General features: G+C 35.1%; 1 protein-coding gene across 1 annotated transcript in view; it reads right to left on the reverse strand.

Annotated features, from left to right (window-relative positions):
• The window catches only part of CUL5 (cullin 5), a 92,538-nt gene that overhangs the window by 24,024 nt on the left and 45,508 nt on the right, over positions 1-23,006 (reverse strand). The window contains exons 6-11 of the mRNA XM_070490342.1: positions 22,700-22,845; positions 22,537-22,617; positions 5,177-5,270; positions 3,643-3,773; positions 3,013-3,120; positions 537-601 (exon numbers count right to left, since the gene is read on the reverse strand). Of these exons, the coding sequence (XP_070346443.1) occupies positions 537-601; positions 3,013-3,120; positions 3,643-3,773; positions 5,177-5,270; positions 22,537-22,617; positions 22,700-22,845 (625 nt within the window). The remainder of the gene's footprint in view (positions 1-536; positions 602-3,012; positions 3,121-3,642; positions 3,774-5,176; positions 5,271-22,536; positions 22,618-22,699; positions 22,846-23,006) is intronic.

Here is a 23,006-nt window from a genome sequence, read left to right on the forward strand (position 1 = left end):
GCTACTTAGTATTACTCTGAAGAAACTATAACTAGCTCAGATTTATTAATATTTCATTAAATTTTGATTTTCATATTTTCTATAAAAATACTTAGCAGAAGTAAATTCATCTTACCAATGAGATCAATTTTTAAAAATAGTAATGTAAAAATTTACATTAAAACTGATTTTCCTTTTTGTATCATTATGGTGAAGTGAGTCATATTCTATGATTTTATAGGTAATAAAATAACTTTAGTGACTATTGGAGAGGGAAAAACAATAAAGTAGAGATTCTAAAAGATTAAGAACAAAACATTTTTCCGACTTAAAAAACTAAGGTTAATATTTTTTGGCCAAAAAAGGAAATAATTAAAAATTGAGACAGAGTTTTTAATAACCAAAAGCAACAAAAATCATAAAAGTAAAAAACAACAACGAAAAACAAACCTAATTAGGATTAGGGAAATACGGCACCTTGCATACCCAATAACATATAATAAACACACTCTGAAAAAATTTAAGAATTTTAAACATACAATATTTAAAAAACTTACCCTTTCTGCTTCAAAGGTAATTCAAGTTTAAATATGGTAGCATCATTAACAACTGCTTTATACGCCTACAAATAATTTAAAATTAAATATAAACATCATTTTTAACATTTGAAATACAGTTAAATTGCTACAATTCCAAAAATACATAAAAATATAAATTAATTTTTATTTTTAATGTTGTATCTGTCCTGATACAATTTTCAAGTCAATGACTTCAGCATGCTCTTAGTCATGTTATGATTATCATTATTCTCATATAGGATCTTAATGCTCCCTGAGAACCATACCATTCTCTTGTCCACGAGTTCTCCTAGAAAACATTTTCATACCATCTTCTTTCTCTTGAAACCTCAAATATTTCCTCCCCCATGTATACTCTCAGCTGATAATGTGGCTTCCTACTCCATTGAGAAAACGGAAGTAATCAGAATTCCCTTCTATTCCTCCTGCATGATCACTATTTTCCCTCTCTTTGTTTCTGTAGCCTCAGCATACAAACATACTGTTATTGTTTAAATCCTTAAAATTCTGTGTTGGCTTTGTTCATCTTCAGCTACTGCCCCATTTCTCTCTCTCTCTCTTTAAGCTAAACTCCTGGAAGAACTATCTAATTCACTGTCTCCAATTTCTCTACTGCCATTCTTACCAAAAACCATTCTCCCCAGGCTTTCACATCACTACTCCACCCATTCGTTCTTGTCAAAGCCACTCACAAGCTGATCCTGCCCTCCTCCTGCAAGTGCCTTTTCCACTTGTTTTCCAGCACACGCTCCTGGTCATTCCACTCACTCTCCTCCCTCCTTGTGAAAGATAGTTCCTCATCTTTCTGATAAATAAATTTAGCATGCCCCAGGCCAGCGCTTGGATCTCTTCTCTTTTCTATCCTCACTCATTAATTTGGTGGTCATACGCAGTGTCAGTGCTTTCAATATCATCTATATGCTGAAGCTCCCAAATTTATCTTTTCAGGCTTGTCCCCCACCTTACACTCCAGACTTAACGTTGCCACATGGATGTTTAATAATCATTTCAAAGTTAACTTGTTCAGAACTGAGTTCCTAATCTCTCTGCAACCACTTCCCCAAAACCTGCTTCTCCCAGTCTTCCACATCTCAGCAAGCATATGCTTCTAACTGATCAGAATAAGAATCTGAGTGTTAGCCTGGACTGGTCTCTTTCTATCACATTCCACATCTGACTCATTAGCAAATCCTGTATAGTATATTTTCATTATATAATCAGAATCCAACCACTTTTGACTACCTCCACCACTATCATTCTGGACCAAGCTTCCATCATTACCTAATTGAAGTACTTAAACAGGTCTTAACTGATATTCTTATTTCTTCTCTTGCCCCCTTCAGTCTACTCTTTTTGCAGAGCCAGGTAATCTTGTTAAAATGTAAGTCAGGTCCTGTCATTCTGTTCAATCTTTCAATGACTTTACATTCTACTCAGAGTAAAAACCAAACTCCTAACCATGGCTCACAGAATCTTACGTGATCTGGCCTCCTGTTAGCTTTTTGACTTCAATTCCTACGATTCTCCCTCTCACTCAATCCCCTCTGGCAATGACCTCTTACTTCTCTGTTCCTGGAACATGATAGGTATATTCCTGCCTTCGAGTCTTTGCATCTGCTGTCCCCTCTGGCTGGAACACTCTTCCCTCAGATAGCCACATCAAGAATAAATCACCTTCAATCTTGATTCAAATGTCACCTCAGCGAAGCCTCTGCAGGCCACTCAATTTAATATTCCAAACCACCTAATTACCTCCATACTCCTTTAACCGTTTCCTACTCTAGCTACCTATCTACTTACTTATTTTAAAGCAGACAAATAGAGTGAGAAAAAAAGCCTACTGGAGAAAGTTGCTTGCCTTTTTAGAACCACAGAAAAAAATCTAACTTGGGAAGTAATGAAAGGTAGTTGAAGAGGGGAAAAAACTGACGGTAATTTCTAGTTATAGGTTTATGACATTTAAAAAGACACAACTCTAAGGATAAGACTATGTTTCATTATCATTATCCCACACTAGTGAAGATGGGAAAAGAGGGTATGGGAAACAAGGATAAATGTGACATAACTCTCACAGGAGCCCTGTGAAAGGACAGAGGAATCACCTCTGCTTGTGGTAGGATGTGGGAAGAGGTAGGGTATCAAGGAAGTCCCAGGAGAAGTATACTATGAACTGGGTCTTAGAGGATAAACAGGAATGCAATAATCAGTAACCATCCAAAAACAGGAAAACATTCTTGGAAAAATGAGGAAGAGAGCAACGTTCTAGCTAAATTCTAGGCCCATATCCAATGCTTACAAAAACATCTAACAAACCAAACACAATAAATACAGTTGTTCTCCACTAATGAAAAATCAGAGTTGCTGGGTTTTCAGTTTGTAATTTAATAGCATAATGATGCAAGTTTCTAACTAAAAGCAAATTATGACAGTAGTGTTAATATACAGGAATATATACCTTATCTCTTGCAGTAAGAAATCGTGGATCATCTTGAAAAGCTTCTTTGACGAGTTTACTAAATCTATTAAATAGTGTAAGTAACTGCTCAACATATTTCTCAGAGTCCTAAAAATAAAATTTTTTATATTCAATTGAGTTTTTAAAAAGCAAAGAATGATACAAAAGAGAGAAAATAAAAACAATTTTAATAAAACACTACAGCTTTAAAATTTGGGAAATTTTCTGAAGAATTTTTTCTTAAAATTAAAAGGTGTTCCAATACTACTGTTTTGTCATCAATTACTATTTTAAACACACAATCCTGAATTGAAAAATAACCTTGGGGCAAGCCCTGTGGTGTAGTGGTTAAGTATGAAGGGCTCTGCTTCAGCAGCCTGGGTTTGTGGGTTCAGATCCCGGGTGCAGACATACACCACTTGTCAAGCCATGCTTTGGTGGTGATCCACATACAAAACAGACAAAGACTGGTACAGATGTTAGCTCAGGGCTAATCTTCCTCAAGCAAAACAAAAAGAGGAAGACTGGCAACAGACATTAGCTCAGAGCGAATCTTCCTCACTAAAAAAAAGAAAATGAAGTAAAAACTAACCTTGATATACATCTATCATGCCATTAAGGAAAACTTACAGTAGTAATAGTTTCAGCAGCTGCTACCATATCTGCCAGGCCAGCACTAATGATATGCTCCTCCAAGTCTTTCAACATTGGCTCTATCCCATTAGGAACTTTATCCATCAATGAAAACATTAAATGTAATTCTGAAAGGATAGAACACACTCATACAATCATTTCATCCATCAGAATAAATTTTCTCTTTGAATTGCATCATGGGTCTAGAATGCCTATGATTGTAAGAGTTTGGAGAAATATCAGTTGGAAGTTGATAACCTTAATAGTATTCTACGGGTACAATCAGTTTAGGAGTTGTTATAGAAAGTAATATAACTTCCTGGTCCACCTTCTCAGTCTGACAAAAATTATTTTTTAAAATAAACTCTAATAAAAAGTGATCACACACTGCAAAACCTAACTCCTCCTAAAAGGTTAGTCATTTGATCTTCAATCCAATGGAATATCTTTTATTCTAAGAAACAAAAGTTCACACAGAAGATCAGTACATTTCATAAAGTAGATGCAATATTAAATACATAGTCACATCATTAAGAGGTAAAAAACCCATGTCATCAGATTGTTCAGAGTAATGATTATAAAATCTTCAGACTTCATAAATCTTAAATTGTATTAGAGATAAAATTAAACTGTATTCACAAAGATTTTTCAGTTTACAAAAGCACTTTCTCATGTTATACTATTTAATTGCCCTCCACAAAAATCTTACCTCCAGACCTGGTTACTACTAAATAAATCATTTTGAAGGAAGTCCAACATGGATCAGAGATAACTCTACTTAGCTTGGCATACAGAAATTCAAATATTTCATTTGTGCCAATGAGCAGCTTGCTTTTTACTATAAAACTACTTCTAAAGAGTGTATAAAGTGAAGCGAAGTGAAACACATACTTTAAACGCAACTAAAGATTAAATAGGATCTTGCAATTATACACAACGAGATCTGGAGCACAAGACATCAAAATGTTAAAAGTGGTTATCTCTGGGTAGTAAGAATATGGGTAAATTTACTGCATTCTTTTTGGTTGTAATGTAGTTGCTACCTTCCAAAAATATACCATTATTACGCAAACATTTAAGTAACAAAAAAAAACAGACTTCAGAAATCTTAAATCGTAAAATATTTTTGGAGAGAAGGATGAAGATTACTAACATGGAGTGTTTTATTACTTTCTAAAAATATTCATCACAAAATTCCACACAAAAGTCAAATACCTACTTCTAGCCTATACCATGCTTACCATTTAAAATAGTCTTTAGAAGCAGAGTCCTACTTTTGAGAACAAATTGAAATTCACACACACACAATCATTGATACCTAGGGGGGAAAATACTTAAAATATAAATTAATAACCTTCTTTACAGTGCTTCTAACTGTGCTACATATTTTATTATTTTCTTTAAGCACAGTTTACTGTGACAAATGTACCTATGCATAAAAAAATGATCTAACAGCAATTTATTAAAAGTGTCCCGCTTCAAAGATACCCTCTTAAAAGATTATGAGACCTTTCTGTGATGTTTTACCTACTTTCAGTTTCATTTCGCTTGATCATGCCTTGGCACTCTGCTAAGATAGTCTCTTTAAAGGATGTCACCAGGGCATTTACACAGCATTCCATGAGCTGAAATACATCAAAATTGGTAAGGATGTTATAAGCATAAAAAAGCACAAATTTATTCCACTCTACTTTGCTCTATAGCTCCATAAAACCATACTGTTCAACAACAGCAAAAAATTAAGTATACTGAGAGGAGATTTTACTTACCTTCACTACAGGATTCTTGAAGATACTATACACTAGTTGACCAAAGCCTGTTTCCCCCTAAGGAAAAGGCTCTATTATAGAACTTAGGTTCTCCTTAGAAATTTTTAAAACTTTCCCAAGGAGGGGAGGGAAAAAAAATGAAAAAGACACAAAACAAAATGAAAAAATAAACTTTAATGAATTCTTCTTATCTGGAGAGAACTTGTGTTGGGATTAGATTCGACAGTTCTAAAACTATGAAGACATTCATTCAACAAACCATCATTGGATGCCTACTGTGTGCGGGCACCAAAGAAAGTGGTTAGGAGACAAAGAAGAATACGCTATAACCCCTGCTTTGGAGGAGATCACTGTCTAACTGGGGAGGGACGCAAACATAAACTAATAAATATGACTCAATTAAGTGGCAAAAAACACACATACCCCTCCACATACACCCAATAAACAAAAACAAGCAAGGGAATTTCTTTCTGGGGTAGTTAAAAAGATCTTATGCACAAGATGAAACCTAAACTGGATCCTGAAAAATAGGTATAAGTCCTAAAATAGACTGAGTATTCTAGGAAGAAGAATAAGCTGAATGTGGTAGGGAAGAGACAGATAGTGGGAAAGAAAGCTAGAAACATAGGCTGGAGCCAGATTATGAGTGAAAATCTGTGGTTTGGGATTTTATTCTATAGGTAGGGAAGGAAGAAGTGAAGGTTTTAAACAGAATAAATGTAATGAGCTTCCACTGCCCCCAAGACAATTTTAAAAGATCAGTTTAATGGCAGCAAGGTAGGTGGTATTGAGTGGTGGTAGGGAGACTGGCAAATGAGGCTGTGGAAATAGTCCAAGTAAGATGGCCAGGGACTAGTGTTCTAGGTGGCCCTTAGGAAAATCCGCCCTATCCCACTACTGCTCCCTCATGTCATATAATTTTTTACTCTTCTTGCAGGTATCAATTAAAATGAATAGGTTGTGAGTACTAAAGCAAGGTACACTGATACATCTGATACATCTCTTCTGAAAAAACAGATCATCTATCTGTATTAAGGAAGGGAATTTTATGTGCCTTACAAGTTCCTTGTTAAAAATTCCTCTTGGAATTAACATAATGTTGATAATTACTAAAGCTGAATTTAGGTAATGGAGATTCATATACTATTCTTTCTACTTTTTAAAATGCTTAAAAATTTCTGTAGTTAAAAGTTTTTTTCAGGTCCCTCTTTCAGAACTATGCTAATGACTTTAAAATCCACGTATGTCAACTTTTGTCCTAAGAAAAACAATACACATACAAAGTCATTGATAAATTTCTGCCCTGTCAAGGTGAGAAGCTCTGCCCCAACTATTGAGTAATCTCATTCTACACCAGCTCTGGAATATGCACAACTGAACGCTCCCACCTTCAGCAGTGAAACCAGATTGAGAATAGGAAAATCTAACCATATTATCTATTAGAGAAGAAAGAGAAAGTACAATTGAAATAAGCTCCAAGCCCCAGTGGCTTCATCTCCATTTTCTATTTCATTGAAAATTTATACTTGAACATAATCCAGTTCAGTAGTAGTACAAATTTTGCAGATTCCAAAAATCTAGACCAGTGTGTTTCCAATTGTGTGTTGTGAAATCAGTTTTAATGGCTGTGACCAGCATTTTTTTTTAGTAACACAGAACAAAAAACATCAGTGTATCATAACTAATTATTTCATAAAACTTTTGTTTCACATATGTGCATATAAACAGTGCATACTAAGCTATGATATAAAATGTATTTCTTATTGTGAGTTACAATCAGGATTAAAAGGAGAGGCTAAATTGACAAGATAATTGAAGTAAACTGAGCAGAATTTGGTAACTGCTTAGATAAAAGGAGCTAGGGAAATTAAAGGTTGTTGAAGTAGTTTCTGGCTGGAGAGGTTAAACAAATTACTATAATAACAAGTTTCTTTTAATGAGCACTTACTCTGTACCAAGCATTGTACTAAATGCTTTACATGGATTCTCTCATTTAACCCACATGTCAACGTTATGAAGCAAGTATTTAACATGAGGAAACAAGCTTAGCGAAGCTAAGTAATTTGCAAAGGTTGCAGATAGTTCATAAGATCTTGAGCTGTAATATGAAACCAGGTATGTGACTCTACAGCCTACAACTTTCATTACTACATTAACAGAGCAAGTATATACTTAATAATGGCTACATGCTCAGAACTGAGTAAAGTGTTGTAAGGAACAGAGAAGTATAAAACATGGTTTATACTCTCAATGATTTTATAATCTAGTTGGGGACATACAAATACGTATCTAAAAACGTGTGTATACTTCATATATAACAGAGGTATATGAAAAGAAGTTCAACCTCACTAATAAAGCAAAGAAGTGGAAATAAATGCATCATTAGTATACTACAAACTTTACAAGCACAGAAACTGTTCTGTCCATAGCTATCTATTCATGGTCTTGCACACAGTTGGTACTTGCTAAATAACACAACAAAGCAGTCTATAATTTGCTACTAAATCAAGTGGTAAAAACAGCAGGTACAGTGGGGATTCAAATAAGAGGAAATCGATGAAGGCTAGAGAATTTGGGGCAACTTCATTGCAAGATGGGCTACAAGGATTCCGAAGGACTTGAATAGGCAGAAAAAAGAAAAGTGGAATATAAAAGCATTGAGAAAAGAAGAAAAATAAAACATTACTTAAAAATGAGTCCGAGAAAAAAACGAATAGAATGAGGTATATGAATGAGGAAATATTACTTATTGGAATAGAACAACTCCTGCTGGACAGTATTAAGCTGGAAAAATAGGTTAGGGCCAAATTATGAAGGGTCTTGAAAATCAGAGGTGGGAAATAATGACACCATGATTTTTGAATAAAGTGAAATAATGAAAGGGATGTTTATGAAAGAGCAGCCTGAATTCATATGGCCTGTAGTAAGAGTAAAGATGCTCAACCTCATTAATAATTTTTAAATGCACATAAAAAAATCTTTGAAAATCTATGGTACTGGGAGATTGGAAAAATTAATAGACTGACAAAACCCAGACCAGCAAACACAGACAGGCACATTATTGTTGAGAGTAAGAATTACTACAACATTTCTGAACATGAGTTTGGTATGATGTAGCGATTTATAAAAGTGCATAGCCTTTGCTTCAGCAATCTCATTTCCAGGAAATTCCATTTCAAAAGAAGGCCATATGTGAGAAGGATATATGCATGAAGATGTTAAACAGATAGAGGCATATAAGGATGTTGTTCCAGGAAGTACTCTTTATAGGAAATAAACTATAATAATAATGAATAATAAGGAAACACTCTTCATTAGAGGATTGGTTAGGTATATTATAGTACATATATACGATGAGATACATACAGGCATTAAAATAATGTTATAATTTGAGCTGGGCTGGTGGCCTACTGGTTAAATTTGTGTACTCTGCTTTGGCGGCCGGGGTTCATGGGTTCGGATCCTAGGTGCAGACCTACACCACTCATCAGCCATGCTGTGGCGGCAAACCCACACAAAATAGAGGAAGACTGGCACAGATGTTAGCTCAGAACAAATCTTCCTCAGTGCAAAGAAAAAAAAAGTTATAATAGAGTGTTTACAGTAGAAATGCATGATGTCATAAATTTCCTTTAAAACTCTAGAAGAAGGAAAGAAAGAAAGGAGGGAAGAAATGGAGGGAGGGAAGGAGGAAGGAAGTGGAGAGGAAGAGAGGTAAGGGAAAAAAGAAAAGAAAAAAGGGATCAACCTAGCCAGTAGGACAAAATGATGACCATTGTTGAATCTAGGGGCTGCTTACGGGGGTGGGGTTCATTACACCATTTTCTTACTTTTATAATATTTGAAAACTTTTACAAGGAAGCTTTTTTAAAAAAAAAATAAAGAGAATAATTATGTTATACATCCCTGTGAAATAAAAAACCCCTTAGAAAACTATTTTATGTAGGCAAAAAGAAGACAGGGAGATTGCCTGACAGAATTCTCTCCTTATTTCAAATGAGTCTTAACAAGAGGGTCAGTTCCTTGGGGCCAGAGACCATTTTATTCCTCTTCTGTATTTCTTCCCCATCATTTGCTAAAGTACTACAGACAGAGTCAACCCTAAATATATACTTGTTATTTGAAAAATACATCTTGAATGGAAAGGATAGTGATAAACCATCTCTCTCACCTTGTATTCCCTTTCTGTCTCCTTTTGCTAGCTTCCGTGAAGAAAAAAACTTTTGCCATATGCCATCAACTCCTGTATTTTGCCTGAGATGAGCACAACTTCTAAATCCATAGCAATCTCTCCCCAGAGGTCTGCAAGGTGAAACACTTTAACTATCAACGTGCTTGATGTTTTACCTTCCTCTATAGCAAAACTCTTCAAAGATGATGCCTGCCATAAAACACAGCAGGCACTCAGCATTTGTTGAATGAATGAATGCATAGGTCTGTGAAGATGAAAGGTAGGATAGGCAGGCTAAGTGATGCAGTAGAGTCCTTTGTTAGTGGTATTCAATTTGCACAATTAATTATACTTCACAGAAATTTAGTAAAAAAGCAACAAGTTCTAATTTTTGCTACTTATATAATCTTGTATAAGTAATAATTTGCTTTGCGCCTCAGCTATAAAATAGGAATCGAACTAAAAATTACCCTATGTTTCTCCACTTTAAGATTCTACTTTATCATTATCAGGTCTTTAACCATATAAGAATATCTGTAATTCTAGATTATAGACATTAATAAATTATTCTAGAATTAATTTATTACATGTGTGGTAGGTTATTCTCAAAATTAATTTCATTGGCCTTTCTAGCTTGGTTAAGATTTCTTTTTTTTACCATTATAACTAGTGGTACTTGCTTCATTTCTAAACTAGTTACACAGGTAACTCTCTATACAGAGCAATGAAGAGTCAGTTAGACCGACTCACCTTGACTCTGGATACCACTCAATATACTAAAATATTGAAGGTTAACAAGTTCTTTAATGTTACTAATTTACGACTTGTGACCTAGTTGCTAACTCAGTTTTTTATCAATGTTTTGCATAGACAGTAAAACAGTTTGTCTTAGAATCTGTAAGCAACTTTTTCCAAACCAGAGCCCTAACAGTAAAAACTACCATGCCAGGCACAGTGCTTAAATATTTTCTATATAGTATCTCATTAAACTCTGACAACACAAGTAGGTAGTATTTCACTTTACTGTTAAGAAAACAAGGATTACAAAGGTTGAATAACTTGCCAAAGGGCACACAGTCGGTAAAATGACAACAATGGAATTCAGCTCCTCATTTGGTTCGAAAATGTATGATATTAGTGCCCGGGTCATTGTAGAGACGAAGATTTGCCACCACCAATTCACTCTCTATTCCATTACTCTGTCGTATGAACAATCCATTTTATTCTACTGTCACTGAAGATAGGGACCAGGTCTGTCATTATCCCCAACTAGCACAAGGCTTGACATATTTTAGGTGCATAATAAATACTAACTGAATGCCCTTAGGAAATATCAACGTATGTAGGACAATCACCTAAAATACTAATAACCATAGAAAAATTTTAAGCTATCTTTGTTTAAATTTTTTTCTCACTCTTTTCTTACTGTTGTGTGTCACTTTTTACTGTCAATGCGTCTGCAGCAGCACAGCTGTGAAGCCCTCCTACCTGGTCTCACTAACATACTGCTGCTCATCTGCTGCAGGCCCATCCAGTGACAATCAAGCTTATTAGAATCATGTGTATAATTGGATCTGAGTGGGGCTAAGTTGCCCTCCTATAAGTAAAAGTAGAAGAGCAGACCTATCATGCATCTGAGGCAACAGTTAACTGCTCAGAACTCTTGGGCTAATTTGGTTTCCAGGTTGTCCACTGAACTGCAAGTAGCTAAAGTTGCTAAAAGGGTTGTCCTCTGGATAAGTATTACTATATTATGCATACCACAAATGCATATACATTGGCACTCAAGCAAGCTTGCACATGTGTGCAAAGACACACATACAAAGCATTTGATCCAAGTTTGGGCCCTCAACCCAAGATGGGCCAGTTGAAGCTAGGCTAATTAAAACCAGTGCGGAAAGACTCTCATCTTCTCTCAGATCATAAACTGGAAGGTGAGCCTGACAGCTCTCACGGTCCTCACTTCAACAAAAAAAAGTGTAACAGCTATAGAAGATGATAAAGCAGACCAACAGAAAAATACACACCTAGAAAGTTCTGGCAAAGCTCCACGTTTCTGAATTGAGATTTCCTTCATTTTAGTCTCACCCTAGTGCTTGTCAGAGTGGGATTTTTTTTGCTGAGGAAGATTCGCCCTTAGCTAACATCTGTTGCCAAACAATTTCTTTTTGTATGTGAGCTGCTGCCACAGCATGGCCACTGACAAACGAGTGGTGTAGGTCCATGCCCAGGAACAGAACCCGGGTCGCCAAAGTAAAGCGTGCCAAACTTAACCACTAGGCCACCAGGTCTGGCCCTCCACAGTGGATTTTACAAGAACCAACACATCTGACTTCTTTGTTTGAGATGGGTTCTTGCTTCTTGCAACCAAGAGTGCTAATTACATATATGTATGTGCAATACATATATTGAAAATTATTTATCAAACTTGTCTCTTCTTTATATAGCCCCAAATTGCTTAGCAGTATCCACAGGAACTCAGGACCTACAATTAGACTTAATTAGAAGCCCAGCTTCCCCATTTCCTAGCTGTGTGAGGGCAACACTTGGTACATCCTAAATTTCAGTTTCATTTGTAAAACAGAAACAATAACAGCATCTACCTACTAGTTCCACCTCCAGAATATATCCTGAGTCCCTCCACTTACACATTCCTCTTCACTGCTATCAACATCTCTCACAGGGATTACCAGTCTATAATCCAAATACCATACTGCAAGCCGAATGCTTTCTTTTAACATGAAAACTAGATTACATCAGTTCTTTGCTTAAAACCCTTGAATGGCTTCCACTACACTAAGCTCCTGCTCTTCCCTCTCCCCTCACCTTGCATCACACTCCTCCCCTCACTCACTACGTTCTAGCCACACTATAACCTTTCTCTGTTCCTAAAACATGCTAAGCTCATTCCTGCTTCAAAACCTTTACACTCGCTCTTCCCTCTGCCTGGAATGCTTTTGGCCCAGATCTTCACAAGGCTAGCTCCCTATCATTTAGGTCTTGGCTCCAATATCACTCCCTCAAAGAGACCTTCCCTGACTACAGTCCATAAAGTAAAAGCAAGAGCAGGAGCATTTCCAGCACTAATCCACTCTTTATAGTATCACTCTATTTTATTTTAGAAAGAATCACTTTTCATTTATTTGTTTACTTGCCCTTATCTGTCTACCTCCAGAAGAATGCTAGCTCTGTAAGAGCAAGGACTTTGCTTTGGTCATGCTATATCCCCACTAACTGTCTCACCATAGGGACTAAATAAATATTTATTGAGTGAATGAGTGCTCAATAAATACAGGTCAAATGGTTAGTGAAAAAACTGGAGGATTATAATCTCTAGCTATAGGATCCCATCCCCTAACAAGCCAAGGGCATATTCACCAAAAAACAAATAAATCTTTAGATTATATAATTTTTACCCACATCCCATGGACCATCATACAAGAAGGAAAGCAGTCCAGTGGGAAAAACAGTAGCTTGGAGCCAGGCAACTAAAGCATAACTAATCATTACATATATAATACTGAAGACAGTTATTTTTCATTAATTTTTTATTGAGGCAACATTGATTTATAACATTATATAAATTTTGGTGTACATCATATTTTGACTCTGTGTAGACTACATCATGTTTACCACCAAAAGTCTAGTTTCCATCCACCACTGTACATATGTGCTCTTTTACTCCTTTCACCCTCCCCACTCCTCCCTTGCCCTCTGGTAACCATCAATCTATTCTCTGTCTATGTGTTTGTTAGTTGTTGTGTTTTTTATCTTCCACATATGAGTGAAATCCTAACAGAATTGGTCTTTCTCCATCTAACCTATTTCACTTAGTTATAATACCCTCAAGGTCCATCCATCCATCTATATTGTTGCAAATGGTAAGAGTTCATCTTTTTTATGGCAGAGTAGTATTCCATTGTATATACACATATACACCACATCTTTTTCAGGGAGGGGGAGGGATAAGATTGGCCCTGAGCTAACATCTATTGCCAATCCTCCTCTTTTTGCTTAAGGAAGATTGTCACTGAGCTGACATAAGTACCAACCTTCCTCCATTTTACGTGGGACACGGCCACAGCATGGCTTGACAAGTGGTGCTAGGTCTGTGGCTGGGATCTGAACCTGTGAACTCCAGGTTGCCAAAGTGGAGCACACGAACTTAACCACTATGCAACCAGGTCGGCCCCTACACCACACCTTCTTTATCCATTCACCCTTAATGGGTACTTAAGTTGTTTCAAAGTCTTGGCTATTGTGAATCAAGCTGTAATGAACAGAGAGGTGCATATATCTTTTCAAATTAGTGTTTTTGTGTTCTCTGGATAAATATCCAGAAGCAGAATAGCTGAATCATATGGTATTTCTATTTCTAATTTTTTGAGGAATATCCACAGTGGCCATACCAGTTTACATTCCCACCAGCAATGTATGAGGGTTCTCTTTTCTCCAGATTCTCTCCAAGTCAGTCTTTTTAATAAGAGCCATTCTGACGGGCATCAGGTGATATCTCATTGTGGTTCTGATTTGTATTTCTCCAATAATCAGTGATGTTGAACATCTCTCCATGTGCCTGCTGGCCATCTAAATATCTTCTTTGGAAAAATGTCTGTTCAGATCCTTTGCCCATTTTTTAACAGGGCTGTTTTTCTATTGCTGAGTTGTACGAGTTCTTTATATATTTTGCATAGTAATCCCTTATCAGATATGTGATTTGCAAATATCTTCTCCCAATTGTTAGGTTGTCTTTTCATGTTGTTGATGGTTTCCTTTGCTGTGCAGAAGCTTTTTAGTTTGACTAGTCTCATTTGTTTATTTTTTCTTTTGCTTCCCTTGCCTGAGGAGACATGATAGTCAAAAAGATACTGCTAAGACTGATGTTAAAGAATACACGGTCTACATTTTCTTCTAGGAGTTTCATGGTTTCAGGTCTTACATTCAAGTCTTTAATCCACTTTGAGTTAATTTTTGTATATGGTGTAAGATAATGGTCTACTTTTATTTTTTTGCATGTGGCTGTCTAGTTTTCCCAACACCATTTATTGAAGAGACTTTCCTTTCTCCATTGTATGCTCTTGGCTCCTTTGTTGAAAATTAGCTGTCCACAGATATGCTGGTTTATTTCTGGGCTCTCAATTCTGTTCCATGGATTTGTATGTCTGTTTTTCTGCCAGTACCATGCTGTTTTGATTACTATTGCTTTGTAGTATATTTTGAAGTCAGGGATTGTGATGCCTCCAGTTTTGTTCTTTTTTCTCAGGAGTGCTTTGGCTATTTGGAATCTTTTGTTGTTTCATATAAATTTTAGGATTCTTTGTTCTATTTCCATGAAAAATGTCATTGTGACTTTGATAGGGATTGTGTTGAATCTGTAGATTGCTTTAGGAAGTATGAGCATTATAACTATGTGAATTCTTCCAATCCACGAGCATGGAATATATATGATATAAATTTCTGATGGTGAACAATTTCTTGAAATTTCTAACAATTAAAAAAAAATTATCTTTCCTCAATTTACACAATATCATCCGTGGAAAATGAAGTGTATGATTAATATCATGCAAAAATATTTTGGTTTATAAGTAAAATAAAGTTCCAGATTCAGTTAAGTATAAACAAGATTTTCACTTAAATGAGTGGCCAGTGGGACCACTGAACATTACTTGTGGAATGTGGTTTAATTCTGGTTATTGTGGCACAGTCTGACCACTCTGAGACATGTAGCATTCCTGGACCCCATGCACTAAAAATCAATCACTGTGACAACCAAAAAGACACCCCCACAAATTTCTATAACACTCACTGAGGTAGATACCACCTTCATTGAAAACCTTTAGCTTAGAGATCTCAGTTCAAAATATATTAGCTTAATGCAAAAATATTTTCTGTAATTCAAATATCCTCCACATTGAGACTGAAACCTTTCTCCTACTTTCCCAGACCTACTTCCACAACTTTCTGACACACTGTCTAAACTTTAGAGAATACAGTCTATCGGCACCCCACCCTTTCTCCACCTTTTGCTTGTTGGCATTTTTATGTTGTGATATCTAAACCACTCACAGCATAACTAACTTTCCATTGATTTATCTCTGTGAGAATTTGCTGTACTAATGACAAGCAAATTCAAATTCAAATTGAATTAGGATAAATCTATAAAAGGATCCTAAAGATATTATCTTGGTTACATAATAAACAACATGTAAACATCTAAATTTCTAATAAATATATTTTCTTTACATATAAGAAATTATGAGAGGAAAATCTTGGGAGTAACTTCCATTGTCTATATAGGATATGTCAAAATCCCTTTGGGGTATTATAAATTTTTATCCATTAAAAACGGTAGTTTGTGTTCATTCCTAAAATGGAAAAATGGTTTAATGTTAGGGACTCGGTTAATGTGATTAATGAAGTAGTTCAATGGAGGAAAACACCATGTGATCATCTCCAGTGATGCTTCCAAAGTAAAAAAAGCCATTCTTCATAATATTCTTTATTCTTTTTTACATTTTATTTTGACTTTAGCCTTACAGAAAAGTTGCAAAATAGCAGAGAGTGGATCCAGCCTGGTGGTGTAGTGGCTAAGTTCTCACGCTCTGTTTCAGCAGCCTGGAGTTCGCCGTTTGGATCCCAGGTGCAGACCCTTGCACCACTTATTAAGCCATGCTGTGGCAGCGTCTCACATATAAAATAGAGGAAGATGGACTCAGATGTTAGATCAGGGCCAATTTTCCTCAGCAAAAAGAGGAGGACTGGTGGCGGATGTTAGCTCAGGACTAATCTTAGAGGGGGAAAAAAAAAACCAGCAGAAAGGGTCCATACATCCATCACCTAATTTTCCCTCATGGTAACACTTTACCTAACTATAGGGGAGGTATCAAAAGCAGGAAAGTAGTATTGGTATGATATTATTAACTAACTACAGACTTTATTAGAAATTCACCAGTTTTCCACTAAAGTCTCTTTCCTATTCCAGGATCCTATCTACAAGCCCACATTGCATTTAGTTGTTAGTTCTCCCAGTGTCCTCCAATCTGTAACAGTTCCTTGGTCTGTGTGTGTGTGTGTGTCTGTTATGATCTTGACACTTTTAAAGAATAGTTATTTTTTAGACTGTCTCTCAATTTGAGATTGTCTCATCTTTTCTCAGTAGAAAAAATTGTGCATTCTTGACAAGAATACCACAGAAATGATGATGTATTCTTCTCAGTTAGTGCATCTTATCAAGGGGTACATAATATCAATATGTACTATTACTGGTGATGTTAACCTTGATCACTTGAATAAGATAGTGTCTTTTGGATTTCTCCATCATAAAGTTACTATTTTTCCCTTCCTAAATATCTTAGGGAAGATACTTTGAAACCACAAAAATATTTTATTTCATTTCAAACTTTTGGCCATTAATTTTAGTATCCACTAGTAGAGCTTGTCTACAAGAATTATTACTGTGATATTTGCCTAATAGTGATTATGTATTTCTCTTCATGTTTATAAAGTGGAATTCTTCTGTAAAAATGAATTTCATATGTTTGATAGCCATTATTAAGTATATATTTGTGTGAATTATCTGTATCTTTTTCCAACTTTTTCCTAACAGATTTTTTGTTACTCAATTGTTTTTGGTGAGGAAAATTGGCCCTGAACTAACATTTGTGCCAATCTTCCTCTATTATGTATGTGGGACACTGCCACAGCATGGCTTGATGAGTAGTGTGTAGTCCATGCTCGGGATCCGAACCTCCGAACTCCAGGTCGCTTAAGCAGAGAGTGCAAACTTAACGCCACTGGACTGGCCCTGTTCCTCAATTTTTAAAAGTTCTTTATATAGCAGGGGTAATTAGGCCTTTGTCTGTTACATATGTGGCAAATGTTTTTTCCCAGGTTGTCAGTTGTCTTTTGTCTTTATTTATGGTGTTTTGAAATTTTAAAAAAATTTTTAATTTTTAGGGGCTGGCCCAGTGGCACAGCAGTTAAGTTAGCACGTTCCGCTTCTCAGCAGCCTGGGGTTTGCTGGTTTGGATCCCAGGTGCGGACATGGCACCACTTGGGAAAAGCCATGCTGTGGTAGGCATCCCACGTATAAAGTAGAGGAAGATGGGCATGGATGTTAGCTCAGGGCCAGTCTTCCTCAGAAAAGGAGGAGGATTGGCAGTAGTTAGCTCAGGGATAATCTTCTTCTTCAAAAAATATTTTTTTAAGTTTTAAAGTTTAGGTTTATTTCTTTTATTAAGGTATAACTGGCATATAAGAATATATTAGTTTCAGGTGTACAACATAATGATTCAGTATTTGTATATATTATGAAATGATCACCATAATAAGTCTAGTTAACATCTGTCACCATACATAGTTATTAGTTTTCTTGTGATGAGAACTTTTAAGATTGCAAATTTTTAAATGTAGTCAAATTTATCGATCTTTTCTTTTATTGACTCTGAATTTTGAGTCATATTAAAAAAAGCCTTTCCCTACACCGAGGTTAAAAAGGAATTCTAATACTTGTATAATTTCATTTTTAACATCTATATCCCTGATCCATTTGGTGTTTATCCTTCAGAATGGTGTAAAATACAGATCTAACGATCTTCTTCCAAATGGCTACTGAGTTATTCAATCACCACTTTCAAAAAAATGTCCATCTTTACCTCCCAGTGATTGAAGGTCCAACCTTTGTCATATATACTTCTGGACTCTCTATTCCATTTCACTGGTCCACTATCTATTCATGGGTCAATACCATACTATTTTAATTATGGAGGCTTCATATAGTATGTTTTAATGGCTGGTAGGGCTAGTTCTCCTCAGTTTTTCTTTTCCAGTGTTTTCCTAGATGTTTATTTTTAGATTCTTAGATGTTTATTTTTCCACACGAACTTTTATATCCACTTGTCTAACTTTATAAAATAGTTGTTGGTATTTTTATTGGAATTACGGTGGATATACAAATTAATTTAGAAAAGAACCAAGATCTATATACTTTTGAGTCATAGGGATGGACATCTTTCCATTTTTACAAGTCAACTTTTGTGTCTTTTGAGTGCTTAAAATTTTTCCTCCTATAGGTTTCACGTATTTCTTGTTAAATTTATTCCAAAGAATTTAATTTTCTTTGCTGTTACCATAAGTAAAGTTTTCCCTAACACTATATTCTCTGTTTATTATGTGTGTGTATGAAGGTTATTGATTTTTGTATGTTCATTTTATATCCTGCTACATTACTGAATTACTTTATTGTTTGAGTTAGTTTTATTATTGATTACCCTGAGTTATCAAGATATACTATCATATCTTCTCCAAACTGAGACATCTCCAAACTTACTTCTTCTTACCCATTCCTATGCTTCTAATTGGTTTCACTAGCCTAACTATATAAGCTAATATCTCTAATACAATGTTAAATAGCAGGATAGTGGGCATCCTTGCATCGTTCATGATCTTAATGGAAATGCCTCTAACCTTTCTCATAAAATAAGATACTGGTTTTAGGACCAAGGTATATACATTCCTGGTAATATTCTTAATAAAAGAAGAAGTGATTACTTTCTTAACATAATAAAATGCATACATCATGCCAAAAACCAGCATGATACTTAACGGTGAAAATTTAGAAGCATTCCCATCAAAGACTGGAAGAAGACAAAGATTCCCAACATTATTTAACGTTTTCCTAAAATTAACCAATGATAGATTTAGTTCACTGAAGGAAATAGGAGGTATTAATATTAGAAAGGAAGAAGTAAGCATCATGGTTTGCAAATATGTAAGCAAATGCTCGGAAAACCCAAGAGAACAAAATAAAATTCTTATAAACAATGAAGTTCTGTAAGCGGCTAAATGTACCTCTGGCCTTTATTAGGCCTGGCCTGACGAGTGGGTACTACGTAGGTGAGATATGCTCTATTATAAGAATACGGGTCCAAAAACTTGTTTTCCTGTGTATATTAAAAACTAATCAGGTTTAGAAGATTAAGTGTGACTCATACTAACTAAACTCAAGGAAGGTAACTGATTAAACCATAACAATACGTTAATTTTCAGAGAAAAACATAAATGCCAAAAATGTACATTTTTTCATCTTAAATTCTGATGTGTATTATTGTGAAGCCTCATATGAATTGATATGTACTTGTCCTCTGTTACTAAGAATAGTCTAACAGGTAAATACAGACTAAAACTAGTATCAATAAACCATTAAGATATAGCATAGAATATTCTGATAGCTGATAATTCCTCTAAGAGAATTTAGGGCAGTAAGTCAGTTCTGAATAGCTTTCAGTATGGAAAGTGACTTGTTTCTTACTAACTATTCAAATAATACTGTTCATATTTTATTCATATTAAATTAGAACAGAGGACTTGGTCATTTTTTGGTTTACTGTTCCTTGCATTACAACATATTTCATTTTAACATACTTATCTTTGGAAATAAAAATTGTAAATTAACAAATATATAATAAATATTATGTATATAGGATAATGGCCTTAGCTCAGTGAGGTATATAATACAGTAATGCATCTGCATTAAGCTTAAATTCTCAATGTTATAATTAATTCTACAGCTTTGGTGTTTGATGTCTCCTCTACACCAAATTTTGCTGTACAAACTATACAGTAGTCACTGACTAGTATTAATCTATGTTAAAAGTTAGGAGAGTGATAACCTTTGAAGAAAAAGATGGTAATAGTACTTTGGAGGAGGCATGATGAAAAGTTTCTGAATTGCTGGTAATTCTTGTTCTGGTAATTTCGCAGGTATGTTCACTTTGTGATAATTCACTTACTATCTACTTGAGATTTTTGTGCACTTCTCTGTACGTATGTTATACTTCAATTAAAACAGTTGATTTAAAAAAACAGAAAATCAAAACAAAACAAAAACAAATCATACGAACAGTCATCTTACAACTCTAATAAAGTACTATTTCTTTGGAAGCATACTATATATTGCACTTAGGGTCTTTGCTGGGAGAAAAAACAACTTTAAACTCTAGAATCATTCAGCTTGGTGAAATGCTCATGCTAATGGATAACCATGGGAAGAGCAAATTCACATCTTCTATTTCAATTTTTTCCCCAATGTGTGTGTATGTGTTTTAAAGTAGGGAAAGAGACTTTATTGTTCTACACAAGTCGTTATGTATACTTGTTTATTTCTACCTTTCTCATTCTCTTTTCCTTGCTCTTTCTTATTTTCTTAGTTGGACATCTATAGTTGAATTTCCATAAGTTTAATATGGATATGATACAACTAAGCTGTATAAACTACAGTAGAAAAATAGAACAACAATTCTATCTTACAAAACTGCAACATCCCCACCCAGATGACATGGACACATCAGCCAACTCAAAATATTCAAATCCCTCTGACTAAACTCATCTTTCTCCCTCACTACAAGATTTACTCTTACACCCGATCTCTTGGTAGCAGCACAATTCTACCAAGCCAAAACCTCAGAAACATAACTGACTCAATTCTCTTCAATATCTAGCCCCATCCATATGATACAATGTATCACCTCTAGGAAGTCTTTCTCTCCCTTTGTCTTTCCATTCCCATTGCTATAACCTATTTGGTACTCCTAATACCTTCCTTCAATTATCGCGACAATCTTCTACTTTCCGTTCCCAGCTCTTCCCCAATCCAATTAATCTTTCATACTGTCACTAGATTAATCTTCCTGAGGAATGACTTTGAGCGTGGCATATTTACTTAAAAAAATTTCAATGCCTTTCCCTGCTTTCTGATTGAAGCCCAAGCCTGGGCTCCTGTAAATTTCTGTAGAGAACTTTATAAACAATCACTAAATCAGCCCTCTTTTCTGGCCATTATCAAAGTTATTTTAACTTAAAAAAAAATTATTTTATTGAGGTCATATTGGCTTATATCATTGTGTAAATTTCTGTGTAGACTGCAGGCTCTTCACCACCAATAATATTTTAACTTTTGAAAGAGGAACAATTTTGCACATTATGAAAAGTAAAACAAAAAGACAAGGGGAAGAGATCAAACTCAGCCTGATTTCTGAAAAAGAATAAACATGACTATCATTCAAGACGGAAGAAGCCAAAGAAAAGTCAGAAGAAAAAAAAAAAAATCCCATCCATAGTTGAAAATTTTTTGGTTGTAGGCAAACTAGAACACTACTTCTTTGAATATAACTCTAACTCTAGTTCCTAGGCTCCAAAGACTGAAAGGAACTGGAGGAAACATTGCTATGATTGAGGAATTTCTAAGACTCTATCCAAGCTTGATTCTTACCTTCCTTACAAAAGCACACTAAGGTCATTCTCCAGGTAAAAGAAAACACCCAGGAAAGATACTGTAGCATGGCTATTACCTCTGGTCAGTTTTTTTTTTTTTAATGAGGAACTCAATAATACAGAATAAAGCAACAATATAAAAGACTGATGTTCTCTTATCAAATAATCAATATTTTATCTCATGACAAGATGAAGTTTGAAAACATCCTCCCATAACAAGAAATATCCCCTAGTAGCAATGATTCAGTACCCACTAATTCAGTGTTTGCAGCCATTTTATAGAACATAATTACTGTGAATAATGAGAATCAACTGTATCTCTACAGATTATATTTTACTTGCTACATGAAAGTCACTAAAAAGGTTACCTTTAGATATGCATTAAATATAATAAAAGGAGACTGCTTAAAAATTAAGTACATTAAATATAGTAAAATCTAGAAGAGGGATGGCAAATAGGATTTTATCTTGCACATCAGCTCTGAAAAATAATGAGTTCTGAATAAGGTGCCTTCTGAAGCTGTGCTATGGCTCACTGGGAAGAAGTACTATAATCAACTAGTAATGCTGGTCAGAGACATGAGAAAGTATAAATAATGTTACTTGCATCATGTATTTGCCATCCCTGGGCTACTCTACTTCAAATAATCTCACAGAAAATACAATTACAAAATTACTTACTGCTTCAACAGAGTTACATTCTCGTCTTGTTTCTAAATAACGTAGTGCCCGTTTTTCTTCTTCTTTTAATTTAGCATCTGCCTGTCCAGAAGCAAAATAGCAATCATTTTAAGAATATCAAGAGAATAGCTCAAAGTATCACATATACTAAGTTCTGACTTACATATTTCATATAATTCTGTACACCATTTTGTTGTAAATACGAGGGTGCCTGTGTTCTATAAAATCTCTCTGTTGAATCCAAGTATGCCTTCTCAAAATTGTCCCTATAAATTTGAAGCTTATCCTCAGGATTAGAACAAAGGTTAACTGAAAAACAGAAAATAAAATTTTACTCTAATTATGATTCAAACCAGTATTTTGAGTACAATAAATGAAATAACAACTATTGAGGAATCATCATGTGCAAGGGACTATGACAATGTTCAAAAGACCATAAAAAACCATTGAAAACAAAATTCTTCTCCATA

This window comes from Equus asinus, chromosome 20 (genome assembly GCF_041296235.1).
Source record: "Equus asinus isolate D_3611 breed Donkey chromosome 20, EquAss-T2T_v2, whole genome shotgun sequence".
NCBI lineage: Eukaryota > Metazoa > Chordata > Mammalia > Perissodactyla > Equidae > Equus > Equus asinus.